At 40.2% G+C, this 15,284-nt stretch overlaps 1 protein-coding gene across 1 annotated transcript in view; it reads right to left on the bottom strand.

The window, feature by feature from the left end:
• Positions 1–15,284, bottom strand: part of RASGRP3 (RAS guanyl releasing protein 3) — a 124,668-nt gene that overhangs the window by 21,980 nt on the left and 87,404 nt on the right. The window contains exons 11-13 of the mRNA XM_005892997.3: positions 8,721–8,798; positions 4,354–4,467; positions 117–232 (exon numbers count right to left, since the gene is read on the bottom strand). Coding sequence (XP_005893059.1) covers positions 117–232; positions 4,354–4,467; positions 8,721–8,798 — 308 coding nt within the window. The remainder of the gene's footprint in view (positions 1–116; positions 233–4,353; positions 4,468–8,720; positions 8,799–15,284) is intronic.

Raw genomic sequence — 15,284 nt, forward strand, 5'->3', positions numbered from 1 at the left:
ATCACTAGGATTGACGCTTTCAGGATATAAATTAGAGATAGACTTCTCTGCTCTCCTTTGACAGTAATTTTCTGCTTCAGGACAGCTACATTATAATATAACAAAATTAAACTTACTGGTCTTTGTCTAGCACACAAAAGGAATCCAAGAAGGGAAAATTGGCAGCTATACTTTCAAAGTCTTCTTGGGAGATATACCCATCATGGTCATGGTCGTAGTTCCTAAACACAGACTGCAAAGGAAAGACAAATATTTATTGAATGACTATTTATGAGGCAGCCTCTGAACTTGTTATTGGGAAAGCATAATTAGCATATTACTTTTTCTATCAATGAGCTTGAAATCTAGTAGGAGATAACAAAATTGAGAAGACTTTATGGTATTATGAGGTAAGTGCAATGCTGAAGATAAAGGCAGAATGCTATGAAGGGAGGTGGGGAGGAAATTTTAAAATATTTCCTGAAGAAAGCAAGGTCTAAACCGAGCCCTTTGGGTTGAGTAGGAGTGAGGCTGGTAAATATACAAATACCAACACCATGACAATAGAATGTGAAACTTGAAATGTTAAATTATCTCAAAAATCAAAGTATACATGTAATGCAATTCCAATAAAAATCCCAGTGGGAATTTGTTTTAAATGAACAAATTAATTCTAAAGTTCCGATAGAAGTAACATGTTGAAAATAGCCTAAAATTATTAAAGATGAGGAGTAATGACCTCAGGCAAGGGAAACAAAAGCAAAAACAAACAACTGGTACTATATCAAACTAAAAAGCTTTCGCACAGGGAAGGAAACGTCAACAAAATGAAAAGGCCACCTACTGAATAGGAGAAGGTTACAAGATGCAAATGATACATCTTAAAAGGGGATAATATTCAAAACATACAAAGAACTGACCAAAAAAAAATTTTTTTTAAGGCAGAGGACCTGAATAGACATTTTTCTAAAGAAGATTTACAGATGGTCAACAGACATATGAAAAAATGCTCAATATCACTCATCGCTCGTCTCAGGGAAATGCAAATAAAAACCACAATGAGATACCACCTCACACCTGTCAGAATGGCTATTATCAAAAAGACAACAAACAACAACTGTTGTTGAGGGTGTGGAGAAAAGGGAGCCCTCATGTGCTGTTTGGGTGGGATTATAAAATGGTGTAGCCCCTATGAAAACAGTAAGGAGGTCCCTCAAAAATTAAAACTAGAACTATCATACAATCCATCAATTCCTTTTTGTGTATTTTTTCCAAAGAAAACAAAAATATTTGTTTTTGAAAAGACGTATACACCCCTGTGTTCATTCCAGCATTATTTACAATAACCAAGATATGGAAGCAACCTAAGAGTCTATTGACAGATGAATGAATAAGGAAGATGTGATATATGAATAAACTGGAATAGATTCAGCCATAAAAAATGGATGTAACCTTGCCTTTATTTGACAACATGGAAAGACTTTAGAATATTACGGTAAGTGGAATAAGTCAGGCTGCTGCTGCTGCTGCTAAGTTGCTTCAGTCGTGTCCGACTCTGTGCGACCCCATAGACGGCAGCCCACCAGGCTCCCCCGTCCCCGGATTCTCCAGGCAAGAACACTGGAGTGGGTTGCCATTTCCTTCTCCAATGCATGAAAGTGAAAAGTGAAAGTGAAGTCATTCAGTCATGTCCGACCTTCAGCGACCCCACGGATTGCAGCCTTCCAGGCTCCTCCTTCCATGGGATTTTCCAGGCAAGAGTACTGGAGTGGGGTGCCACTGCCTTCTCTGGAATAAGTCAGGCAGAGAAAGTCAAATATCATATGATTTCACGTATATGTAGGATTCAAAAAACAAATGAACAAAATAAAACAGAAACAGACTCATAGATACAGAGAACAAACAGGTGGTTGCCAGAGGTGAGGGGAGTGGGAGGATGGAAGAATAGGCAAGAGAAATTAAGAGGTGAAAACTTCCAGTTGCAAATGACATGGGATGGAAAGCACAGCTTGGGGAATACAGTCAATAATACTTTAATATCATTGTATTGTGACAGTTGGTAACCAGACTTATTATGGTGATCATTTTATAATGTGTAGAAATGTCAAATACCTAGAACACCTAGAAGGTTAATTATACTTCAAATAAAAAAATGAGGAGTCATGAGAGACAGTGTATCTTATCAGAAATCAAAGCTACATTAGCCAAAACAACATGGTATTATAACTTAGTAGAGACAGTACAGTCTAGAAACAGATTTATATATACATGTAAGAATTCAGAATTCTCAAAAAAGTTTGCTCAAAGATATGCATATATGTGTGTGTGTGTGTGTGTGTGTGTATGTATGGAGGGAGTGGAATAAAGTCATACAAGATCATCTACAAGTTATCAGTGATTATCCCTAGGCAGAAGAAATACCAAGACCTGAAGGTAAAACTTTCTACTTTCTATGTTTTATGTAATGCATTAATATTCACAATGTTTCTGCCTTTTTTTTTTTTTGGCCTCACCACATGGCTTATGAGATCTTAATTCCCCAACCAGGCACTGAACCAGGGGCCAGTGAGAGTGCTGAGTCCTAACCACTGGACTTCCAATAGAATCCCCCTGGCTTTCCTTATAATCAGAGAAAAATAAAAAAGAATTTTCTATTGCCCTCTTAAGATTTAAAAAAAAAATTTGTGAGTTCTCCCTGCAAACACATGTATGCAAATACTTGACTTCGAGTCTAGCTGCAATGAATCTCTCTCTCTTTCCCTTGTGGTGTCTATTATATTTTATCTGTATTGCCTTAGGTTGCAGGCTGCTTCAGGAGTATTTTGGGAAGTAGGCAATGTATAAATGAACAAATTACTTCATTAAAATATGACTGGCACTCATTCTAAGTTTATTCATAGATAACTGAACTTTTTTGTAAGTTTCACTTTCAATACTTATTCAAATCAAAAATGCTTAAAATTTAACTATTATGGAGTGCTTACAATTTATCATTTAATACCCATATTTATACTGAGAGTATAAGATTTTTTGTGGAATAAAACTCATTATGGAAACTCAAGTAAAACCCAGTCGTTTATTTGGTTAAATTAGTGGTACTCAGCCTATCAAAACTGGGTCAACCTTCCCCCATGAAATTGGAATTAGAGAAAAGAGATAAAGTACTAAGGGGCAAAACAGACTCCACATGTGCAGCAAAGAAGGCCTGTCTGCAGAGAATGGCGTGAACATTCAGAGAAAAGCAGACATAAGAGTAGGAAAAAGAATACCTCTTATTTCCTGATTCTAGACTTTCCTGAGCCACAATTCCATATCCCTGGATCCTTTGCCGACTTTCCCTGGCTCCAAGTAGGGTCTGTCACTATCACATCATCATATGGTCCCCACTGGACCTTATGGCTTTCTCATCATCTTCCCTCACCCTTTCCTTCCTTTCTGCCGCATATGCTCCATGAAACTTTTCTATCAGCACCTCATGGTTTTGTGGATGAGCCAAGATGTAGAACATTCTTTTTCTGTAAACATTCTTTCCCAGCAAAGAGTACATTACATACCAAAGACTTGTTTCTACTGCACCTGAGGAGATATGATGCTCGAAGGTAGATGTATAATCAATAATCACAGTTTCTAGTGCCTGAGAAAGGCGCTTTCCTTCTTTCCCACATTGGTGCATCTACTGTTTTTTTACACGGAAAACTCTGACATCATCTTGCCCTTTTTTAAGTGATGTTTCTGACCTAAATGGTATTGCGCTGCTGTGTCACAGACCTCCAAACATACAAAGCTGAAGAGACTATTGAACTTGCAGGATTTTCCTCCTAGCCTCAGGTAACCAATTTATCAAGCATTTTATTCTGATCCACGTGGGTTGTTTCTTGCTTGTTTTTTGACTACATTGGGTCTTCACTGTGGCACACGGGCTTAGAAGTTGCAGCTCATGGGCTTAACTGCCCTGCGGCCTGTGGGATATTGGTGCCCCCAGCAGGGATCAAACCTGCATCCCCTGTATTGGAAGCGCATTCTTAACTGCTGGACCACCAGGCAAGTACCCCCATGTGGATTTTTAATGAGTAGTTTCTAACCTTCAAACAGTCCTTTGGGTTGCAGGGGCAATGACAAATGTGTCAAATGCCTGGGGAAGACAGGAGTTCTAAGTAGCTGTGAACATTTGGACAAGTGAGAACCCACAGAAAGAAAGGGGAAAGGGGGCCTTCCTGGAAGATTTTTCCCCAGAAGCCATGGCCAGGCAGAGCTAAGTGTCTGTTGAATTTTTCCTACCTGCAGGAGGGCTGTTTTAATGGACTCCAGCTGATACCTAGGCTGGTACCAGAGAACATTCTGGAAAGAGAAAGGGGCCTCCTAGTGCTCACTTACCTCAACTAACTTCCTTATGTGCTTGTTGATGACTGTAGGATCTGGCTTCGGCATTACTCCTGAGGCCCACTCCAGGGGTACCACAGGCTTGGTGGGCGTCGTAGGGGAGGTAGGCTGCTAATAGAAAACATACACATTAAAAAAATTTTTTTATTTATTTTTTAAATTGGAGTATGATTGCTTTACAGTGTTGTGTTAGTTTCTGCTGGACAACAACGTGAATCAGCTGTATGCGTACATATATCCCCTCCTTCTTGTGGCTCCTCCCACCTTCCACCTCCGGGCCACCCCTCTAGGTCATCACAGAGGAGCAAGCTAAATTTCCTGTGCTAGACAGCAGCTTCCCACTAGCTATCTATTTTACACACGGAAAACACACACTTTTTTCAACTTTATCTGGGACTTTGAAATTTGGACCAGGGACACTGAGAAAGACATGTGAGTTTTGCATGTTCACATCAGTAGAAAATTATATTTGTGTAGCACTTAAATGTTTTTTAAAACAAACATCAATGAAAATGTTGTTAATGGAATATTTTGTCGGTAGAATCTAATCTGTAACCAAATACATATTTGGATAGTGCGTTTTGGTTAGCAGGAGCCTAGATTGCATTTTTATAGGTGGGAAAAAACATTACTCATCCTGCTTATCCAAAAATCCTATCCAAGTTCCCTAAATAATACGAAAACACTGGTAAACATCTCTATAACACGCCATACAGGTTTTTTTTGTATAATAGAATGCCTATGAAACACCAGTTATCTAATTCTTTAATACCCAGTGCTAGTGATAAATTAGGTGTGTGCAGCAAGCAGGCAGCGGTGCACAGCCAAGTTTATGTCATCTTGCCAGCATCTCTCTCAATATGCTTAATCACTTCTTGATGGTTGAATAATCGCTAGCTCCCTTGAGCCCTCTTGAGTGCAACTTGTTTTCTCCACAGTATGTTCCTACTTTCTTGCAAGCTATTTTCACTTAAGAATGTGAGAAGATGGTGGCAATAATGCATAACACGTTTATACAGCACAAGCACAAAACACAGTCCTATCAGGAGACCAGCCAAGAGCGCTGTGCATGTTGTGTTCTCTCCCTTGGACTCTCACACAATGAAATATTTTTTCTGGTGCCTACCTACACACATGTATTAGCAGATTTTTTTTTTTAATTGGACACTGAGTTTGGAATAAAATTTTTGCAAGGGGAGCTGAGGTGTAACTACATGGATTTATGCCTCTACTAATGTTGTGAGGTGGGTGTTTCTGATATCCCGTGGGCTACAAATAAAACAAAAAATATCTGCCATCCGCATATGGTCACCCTTTCACAGTCTCTCTCGCTCTCTCTCTCTCACACACACACACACACACACACTCTCCCATCTCGGCTCTTTCGCTCAAGTCTTTCATCTTGTTGATATGACAAAGGACTAAACCCTTGGTTCCCTTGGTACTTGGTAAAGTACCCCCATCTCCTCAAAACACTATCATAAGCTCAGAGGGATACCAGAAGATATTTCAAACTTCCAAAGGAAATATAGCTATACTCAATATTTGTCAGACTCCACACAAACTACAAAGGTCACCCATTAAATCATGCTATGTTTCTACCAAGGATATCATATCTTTGTGAAGCAAAAAATCAATCTGGAACAAGCAATAAGGGCGAAAGTATCAATATGATTCCAAGATGTAAGAAACTGTACAATGCCTAACACACATTAGAATCTGTGGTTATTTAAGAATGAAGTAAAACTAATATCTTTTTCAGTGTGTTTTTTTCAAGCAGGTACTAAGTCATTAGAATATCAATATTTATACATATTTAGTTGTCTGGACCTAACTATTCTGTAAGTAGAAATGCTAGGTATTTCTTTGACCTCGAGGTAGCATGAAAAAACTGAGACATGAAGTAAAACACAAAAAACAGGGAGGCACAAAGGATGCCCCTGTGAACAGAGAAAGGCCGAGAAGCTCTGAGACTAAGTAGGTTGGGCCGGCCGGCTCTAGCTGTAAGCACGCTAAAGCCACAGGCTCTCAGTAATAATCCTGACTGGAAATTGTTCTCTAGTTCCCAACAGGCGTCAAACACTGAATACCCATAGGACGACATTCCACTTAGAGAAGAGACAGAAAGGGATTGGGAAATGCGTTTTCATAGAGTTTTCATTTTAGCAGGCTCCCTGGTGGCTCAGTGGTAGAGAACACGCCTGCCAGTGCAGGAGACACGGGTCCGATCCCTGGGTCAGGAAGATTCCCCTGGAGAAGGAAATGGCAACCCGCTCCAGTATACTTGCCTGGAGAATCCTAAGGACAGAAGAGCCTGGTGGGCTACAGCCCACGGGGTCACAAAAGAGTTGGACACGACTGAGCGACTAAACAACAACAGGATTTTAGCACTATGAAAGGTTTTCAAAAGCTTCTGCTTTGATAAGAGCTAAAAAGACTCTTTTGGGACTTCCCTGGTGGTCCTGTGGCTAAGACTTCACGTTTTCCATGTTGGGGCCCAGGTTGGATTCCTGGTCAGGGAATTATATCACATGTGCTGCAACTAAAGATCCCATCTGCTACCTGGTGCAATCAAATAAATACTTTTTAAAGATTTTTTTTTTAATATTGTATGGAAATATCTCCTAAAATTGGCAAAACTTGAGACTGAAAATAAAGTAAATCTAAAGGGCACAAATCAGGCATGTATGCCAACATGATCATTCCTACCCTGTTTCTGAACAAGAGATGGTGAGGAAATGATGGGAAGCATCATAGGAAAAAGCACAGGTGATGAAGCCAGACAGTCCTGAGAGGAATCCAAATTCTCCTGCTTACTGGCTGTGTCAAAGATTCCTAGGCTCACTAGACTCTGTTTGCTTAACAGAGTCAATGAGATAACATACATATTATGACCTGCCAGGCATTCAACAGCCAACAGGCAGCAATTAAGATGTCTGGTTACAGCTAAAGGAAGGTGTCGCGAGGCAGCAATGCTGTGTGTATGTACAGGACAGCTTCATCACACCAGAGCTATGGAATGAAAGAGAAGCTTACGAATTCCCTTTTTTCAATAACATTACTTTACTTTCTTGCTTGTTTTTGTGCTCAGTTGTGTCTGACTCTTTGTGACCCCATGGACTGTAGCCTGCCAGTCTCCCCTGTCCATGGGATTTCCCAGGCAAGAACACTGGAGTGGGTTGTCATTTCTCATTCTAGGGGGTCTTCCCCACCTAGGGATCAAACCTTTGTCTTCTGCATTGGCAGGCAGATTCTTTACCACTGCAGCATCTGGGAAGTCCACCTTTCTTTTGAGTTCTCTTTATCATGCTAATTTTGAAGAGTCTAGCCCTAACCCCTCCCTTTGTCTGTGCTGTATCTTCCCATTAGGCTGCGTTCTGCAGTGTCCCCAGAAGATGAGCCTCTTGGGACTGGCAGGGAGGGGAACATAGTGATGGAAACACCACTCATTATTTTAAGAACAGAAGCTACTAGGTCAACTGACTCAGACTCAAGTTTATTCTCTCTCACCTGGCCTTCACTGTGAACAGCATTCACAGTCATTCTGCCTCTTTCAATTCAATGGTTCAGAATTGTAGTGGGTATTAATAGATGGACAGACTTAGAGCCTAGAGTTGCTGGCAACACACCACAGAACTCATGGAGGTAATGAATGAGACATTTGTAAGAAAACTGATCTCAGGATATATATATAAGAAACAGACAGAAATTTTTTCTTCATCATGCAAACCTCATCCTTATTGTAAATTTCATATTCATCCTGATATTTTTCTTCCTGGTATAAAACATATCTGAGCTACAGTCTACTTGCTAATAGTAATGAGCAGTGTACACTCAGTAATGCAATTTCTTCAATTCATTGTATAATGTTTCTTTACTAAGAGTCAACTATCAATTAAGTGAGGTGGTATCCAAATAAGATATTGAAATTCTGAGTTGGGTCAATCATTAGTAGAGAAATCTGTGAATTATGATTAGGGTATTTAACACTTATTAAATCTAATTTTATGTTGAATAGGCTTTAAAAAAAGCCTGGAAGGGTCAGAATGATCTTTAACATTAAGATGAGTTATTGTTACCACTTCTTATTTTTTAGCCCCATATGTAGGTAGTTCTCAGAGGGAACATGGAAGATCAAGAATAAAACAGAGTAATTGGAAATGATGTTCTTCTTTGTTAGCCTGTGAAGTGAAGAGAGAATTATCTGTCAGGGCTAAGCTGTTCCACTGGTAAAATGAGAATACAGATTTTTTTTTAATTCCTCAATCTTTAGACCACATAGCACTATTGTAATGGGCAATTATTGTAAATGACAAATAATGGTGTTTGTCACTAATCCTCAGAGAAAAAGCAATACCTACCGATTTAGAATTTCTAGGCTCCAGAACCAGTGATAGTTTGTAAATATCATCTTCTGTGTGATAGAGGTCCAGAGAAAGCTACAACAAATTAGAAGGGATAAATCAGAATGCTGAATTATTTATTTACTTATTTACATTGCTGAAATTTCTTCAAACCAAATGCTTGGGGTCAACATAGTGAGCTGAATGTAGAACATTAAAAAGACAGCATTGCAGAGGTGGAAAATGAAATTTCAAAAAGAAAAAAGTTAAACTTAGTGTGGTCATCAGCATATAAGAACCATTGACTCAATTTCTCAATAATTATTGAGCAGCTCCTAAGAACCAAGCTCCTAAGACCCAGAGATCAGGAATTCTTGATATTATAGAATAGGACAAGTGCATAAAATAAGACTTGAAAATGGAATCAGTGCTGTCTTAGGGGTTTGATTAGAGAACTGTAGAAATAAAGGAGCAATTAAGAGGTTTCTATTTTTTCCGAGCATTGTGCTAGGTTCTGGTGATACAAAATGGTATAAAGCTATTTCTGCCCTCAAGGGCCTGACACTTTATTTGAATAAATAGGACCTGAACACAAAAAGATATATTCATATCATCAAAAGGTAACACAAGCTAAATGCGAGGAAGCTGTCCCACAGTAAGTGCTGTAGGAAATTTTCATGGAGCAGCGTGTATAAGCATGGCAGAGAGGTTTTGGAGACCTCACTTCAGATCTAAGCCAGTCTCTGGTTAACTCTGTGACCTTGAGCCACTTATTTTCTCTCTGACATTCAGTTTCCACTTCTGTAAAATGGGAACGATCACAAAAATCCCTTATCTAATTGCATTATTATCATGATCAAATGAAATACTGCATGTAAAGGACTTCACACAGGGCCTGGTACACAATGAAATCTCAGGAAATGGAATCTGATGTTGTTGCTGTCATTGTTATTGTTACAGGTACTAAAACTACTCTTATTACTGTGTGGAGGGATCACTGAAGACTGAAAAGACCAGAATGGATTCACAGAGGAATTTGTACACTGGGACCTTCCTGGGAAGACTTAGAAAAATACAGAGAGAAAACACAGGGTGAGCAAGGATGACAACATACACTAAGACTGAAGAATATGGATAAAATGTATAAAACCTTAAAGCGAATGGTCTCCTTCTCCTAAAACAGAATTCATAAGACTTAAATAAGCCTGGATAATTGCCATACATGCCCTTCACTGGGAAGATGAATCCTACCATGGCATCATCAGGGAAGAGAACCATGTGCCCTGTCCTTCTCTGTCCATTTAAGCATGAAAATTTTCCTCTAATGTATTTCATCTAAAAATAAAAGCTTGGGGACTTCCCTGGTAGTCCAGTGGTTAAGAATCCACATTCCAAGGTAGGGGATGCAGGTTCGATCTTTGGTTGGGGAACTAAGCCCACATGCTGTGGGGTAACTAAGCCCACACACCACAACTATAGAGTCTACCCAGGCTGAGAAGACGCACACCACAGAGAAAGATCCCGCAGGTGCCACAGCTAAGACCTGACGCAGCCAAAAAGTTAAATAGTTTTCTACTTAGGAAAAAATTCAAACATTAAAAACTCAATTTAAAAAAGGCTTAGATAAATTAGACAAAGGCTTAATATGTACAGGTATGGAATGAGAGGGAAGAGAAAGAAGAAGGAAGCAAGAGAAAACTCAGAGGCAAAGGATATCTTTGAAGAATTTATCTTTCTGTTTCATCTCATTTAAAAAAATGAAGAAGCTGGCATTATAAAACAGCATTCTTGCATCGTTCATTGAACAAATATTTATTGGCCACCTAATATATGGTGAGGACCATTCCAGTCACTATTCTGCCTACTAAACATAATATTTAAGTTAAGAATTCCACACATCTGATCATGTATTGCTTTACCTAGACTTTGTCATCTAAAGGTTTTTTCCAAGCATAATAAAATTGACAATTGACTTTACTACAAAATTACCCTAGTATTATTTCAGATCAGGAAAATCCTGCTCACAAAGAATGCACACTGTATTCACCTTCCCCTGAAGACCGGTCACTTCTACCTTCGGGGCCCTGACTTTTTGCTGGAGAGGAACTAGCCCATGTCACAAACAAATGCTTTTAGGAGCCAGCCTACTATGTAACTGAGTGAAAGAAGATGCGTGAAAGAGAGATTTTGATAGAGACATTGGTACAATGGAGTATTTGGCAACAGAATTTTGCAATGTGATTAACTTGGGGATCTTTCCTCTTAGCCCAACAATAAGAAAAATTTGTGCTGATAAGTGGAATTTGACACTGGATCTCTGGGTTAGGGAAGCAAGGGGGCAGGTGTGAACTCTGATGAATGGGAGACAGCCACTATTCAGCTAAGGCAAATTGTCATCAGTCTGACAAGTGCCACATCTTCCAATTTACCAAAAGAAGTCACAAATCTGGACTGTTATATGAAATACTCCCATTTTAAGCACTGGGATGTAATAATAAAAAAATTTTTATGATTCCTTGTGGGTCAAATAAAGCACATCTGCCATGAAAAGTTGCTGACCATTTTGTAAATTCCACAATAGAAGACTCTGCTGATTTCCAAGCCTCATGGAAGCAAAGAGCATACCTGTCTTTTCTATCCCCATAATCCCTGTCCTGGTTTGCTACCTTGCATTGTGAATGCTACCTAGAAAACTGAGTGACTTCTTCCTTCTGAATTACTCGATATCAGGAGTTAACCCAGGCTTTAATGAGTATGTTCCTGTCCTCCTGACTCCTCCTCTAACGATGGCACTGGCATCTGTGGGAGAAGAGAAGATGGCAGTGCAAGAACATCCAACCAAAAACCTAAATATGCCACACACCAAGTAGGGGAGATGCTCTTTCAAAAGATACAGAACATCCGTGGGGATTTTCTTGTGTCAAATGAATAGATACCTGACTCCATGATGGAAATGTTTTGGTCTTCTTCCATTTGGAAACCAAATGGAAGGTTTGCTTTCCATTTGTTAGTGGCAGTATAAACCTAAGTGAGTCATTAACCTTCTTTTTAAAAAAAATTTTTTTTTTTTTTACTAGAGTATAGTTGATTAACAATGTTGTGTTCGTTTTAGCCTTTAGAGTCTGTCTCAATCTGTAAAATGGGAATCAATAATAGTTCCCTCCCAGGATTGTTGCGAAGATTAAACGAGCTAGTACGTGTCCACTGCAGTTTGTTTTAGAGGGTCACACAGAAATGAACTGCAGGGTTTGGCTTCCAATCAATATAGCAGCCAAATGCCACAGTGTTCAACCATGAATACAGAGCTGCCACCTGGGTCAGTCCTGCCAGCTCCCTGCTTTCCCAGTCACAATCTTACATGCTTTCTTGGATCTCCTCTGGGTGTTATGACCCTGTTCTACTTCCTACACACCTTTTTAATAATAGAGGCAGCTTGTCAATGGGATTTCAAAAATCTTTATTTGTGTCTAACATTTTAAGTTTGGTTGTTTCTGAAAAATGTTTTGAGTCACTGTTTCAGGTTGTTGCTTTTACATCCAAGCCTATCAGTAGAGATGGCTGTGGATTTAGTCTGCATCTTAGGACTGACATTGCCTCGATTGGAGAATTGTAAAACAACACATACTTGATCATCAAATTATCTCCATTCACAGTTTTTACAATTTTGCCTCTTCCTCTCCCTCCTCCTCCTCCTCTTCTTCTCCTCTTCTTCTTCTTCGATTGTAAAAATACAGGGGCTTTCCAGTTATTTGCATATACTCAGAATGGTAAACGTAACTGATAGATCTAAAAATACTATGAAAAAAGAACAGACTATTTCATGTACCGTGAAACAAGAAACCTCAGTCTGAAAGCTCCTGGTTACATGAATTAGGATCATAATGGAAAGGGTCTTCTCCAGATCTTCCCTCAAACAGGGAATAACCCAAATCACAGCAGTTTGGTGGTATGATCGCCTTTCTTTCAGGTGTGCCCAGTGCTGTTCGCAGGGCTAAGGTTATGATAAAAAAAATGGCAAACAGAGCCCCTGCTCACATAGATTTTGTTTTGTAATTAACTTGTTCTTACATGCTTCCACCATAGCTCAGTTAGTAAAGAATCCACCTGCAATGCAGGAGACCCTGGTTCGATTCCTGGGTCAGGAAGATCCCCTGGAGAAGGGATAGGCTACCCACTCCAGTATTCTTGGGCTTCCATTGTGGCTCAGCTGATAAAGAATCTGTCTACATTGGGAAAATGGCATTGAAACATGTATAATATCATATGTGAAATGAATCACCAGTCCAGGTTCAATGCATGATACAGGATGCTCGGGGCTGGTGCACTGGGATGACCCAGAGGGATGGTATGGGGAGGGAAGGTGGGAGGGAGTTTCAGGATGGGGAACATGTGTACAGCCATGGAAGATTCATGTTGATGTATGGCAAAACCAATACAATATTGTAAAGTAATTAGCCTCCAATTAAAATAAATAAACTTATATTAAAAAAAAAAAAAAGAACCTGTCTGCAATGCAGGAGACCCAGGTTTGATCCCTGGGTTGGAAAGACCCCCTGGAGAAGGGAAAGGCTACCCACTCCAGTATTCTGGCCTGGAGAATTCCATGGACTGTATAGTCCATGGGGTCACAAAGAGTTGGATATGACTGACACCTATGAAAAGAGAGATTATTTAATTTTCAAAGATGCAAAATAATATAAATATCAGCAATATTCCCACATTGCTGAGTAAATGTCCATCAGAGCGTGAGAGAGAGAAACATCCAAACTGGGGATTCAGAAGTTGGTTATATGCAAGCTTTTTTGTCCTTTATGACTCTCAGCTTCTGCATTTCTAAAACAGGAAGGAGCAGGGGTGATGTTATGCCCTTTGACCTGCCCAGGCTACATCACAGGGCGTGTGTGAGAATCTACTGAGGCAATATATGTGAAAAGTGCTGTGAAAACTGGAATCAATTACTACAGAAAGTTCAAGCATTGCTATACATAGAGCGGGCAAATACATAGGAATTGTTGACGAACTTAAAAGTTCTTATTTTCCTTTTTTTGGAGCTCTCAACTGATATCAGCTTCCTCACCAGGGGCCATATTTAGAAGCAGTCACTTCAGGCAGAAACTTGACCTAGGGTCTTGGAGCAGAAAGAATCACCCCTTCAATGCTGTGCCTAAGAATGACCTCACATGCATTTGGGCAGCTGCCGTCAATCATATGGTTCTCATTCCAACATGTATGTGGTTCATGAAATGTCCACTGGGCTCCAGTGAACATGTCCTGGGATCCTCCTCCACCCTGATTCTGAGGAGATTAATCTGCCTATGGCCAGGAAGAATGAACGCACTGAACTTCCTCCTTGGCTGTGGGGAGAGAGTAAGGCTCTTGGCTGTAAGTAGGAACTGACTTGATGATTGTGCTCATCTCTGGAAATCTGCTATCCTGATGTGTGCTGGGCTGGGAACATGGGATCGGGCTGACACTTGGTTCCTTAGTCCCAAGGCTTCACCATTCCTTATATCTAGAACCACAGAAGTTCAGAACTGGGTGAGACCTCACAAATGAGCACAAAACTCTTTAGGAAAACAATCCAAAGTCAGTTAGCAAGGAGACAAAGCTAAAAAACTGCAGAGGCAAGGTTAACAGCTAAATCTCCCATCAGAGATTCTGGCCCGGATACTACACTCTACTACCATTGCTATGACTAAATATGATGCCTGCTGCTGCTGCTGCTAAGTCGCTTCAGTCGTGTCCAACTTTGTGCAACCCCAGAGACGGCAGCCCACCAGGCTGTCCGTCCCTGGGACTCTCCAGGCAAGAACACTGGAGTGGGTTGCCATTTCCTTCTCCAATGAATGAAAGTGAAAAGTGAAAGAGAAGTCGCTCAGTCGTGTCCGACTCTGATGCCTGCTGCTGCTGCTGCTAAGTCGCTTCAGTCGTGTCCGACTTTGTGCAACCCCATAGACTGCAGCCTACCAGGCTCCTCCATCCATGGGATTTTCCAGGCAAGAGTACTGGAGTGGGTTGCCATTGCCTTCTCCAGAAATATGATGCCTGGTGGCTTCTAAATTTTCCTTCAATTTCTGAGACAGAGAGATAGCTAGAGATTGAGGTTTTTTCCTTTTTCTTTCCTTCTCAGCAAAAACCCAATTATTTCTTAGCTTTTACCTCTGGAATTCAGATTTTTCCATCAGCATCCCAAAATTTCATTCAAAACCCTTTAAGATTTCTCTGTCATGATGTTGCTTGCTGCATTTACAATTAAAAATTATTTCCCCTACTCTATCGTTATCTTTTTTCCAGATGAGAAGCTGCCCAGGTGTAGGCACCTGCTATGTGAAGCTATCCTCCACTGAGGATAGGGAGACAGTCTGAACACAGACACCTGAAACCTCGGCTACACCCTGAGACTGGTCTGCAGACATCACCTGTGTGTGTGGGTTTACACAGTCTGATTGGGGCTACAACTCTGGTCACTTATTCATAGAAACAGATTTACATGGCAAATGATTAATAAATGCAGGTGCCTGGATGATTGTGAGGTTCCCCCCACACCCAGTGAGAATGCCTGTGTGTTTATTATTTGTCACA

This window comes from Bos mutus, chromosome 11, assembly GCF_027580195.1.
Source record: "Bos mutus isolate GX-2022 chromosome 11, NWIPB_WYAK_1.1, whole genome shotgun sequence".
NCBI lineage: Eukaryota > Metazoa > Chordata > Mammalia > Artiodactyla > Bovidae > Bos > Bos mutus.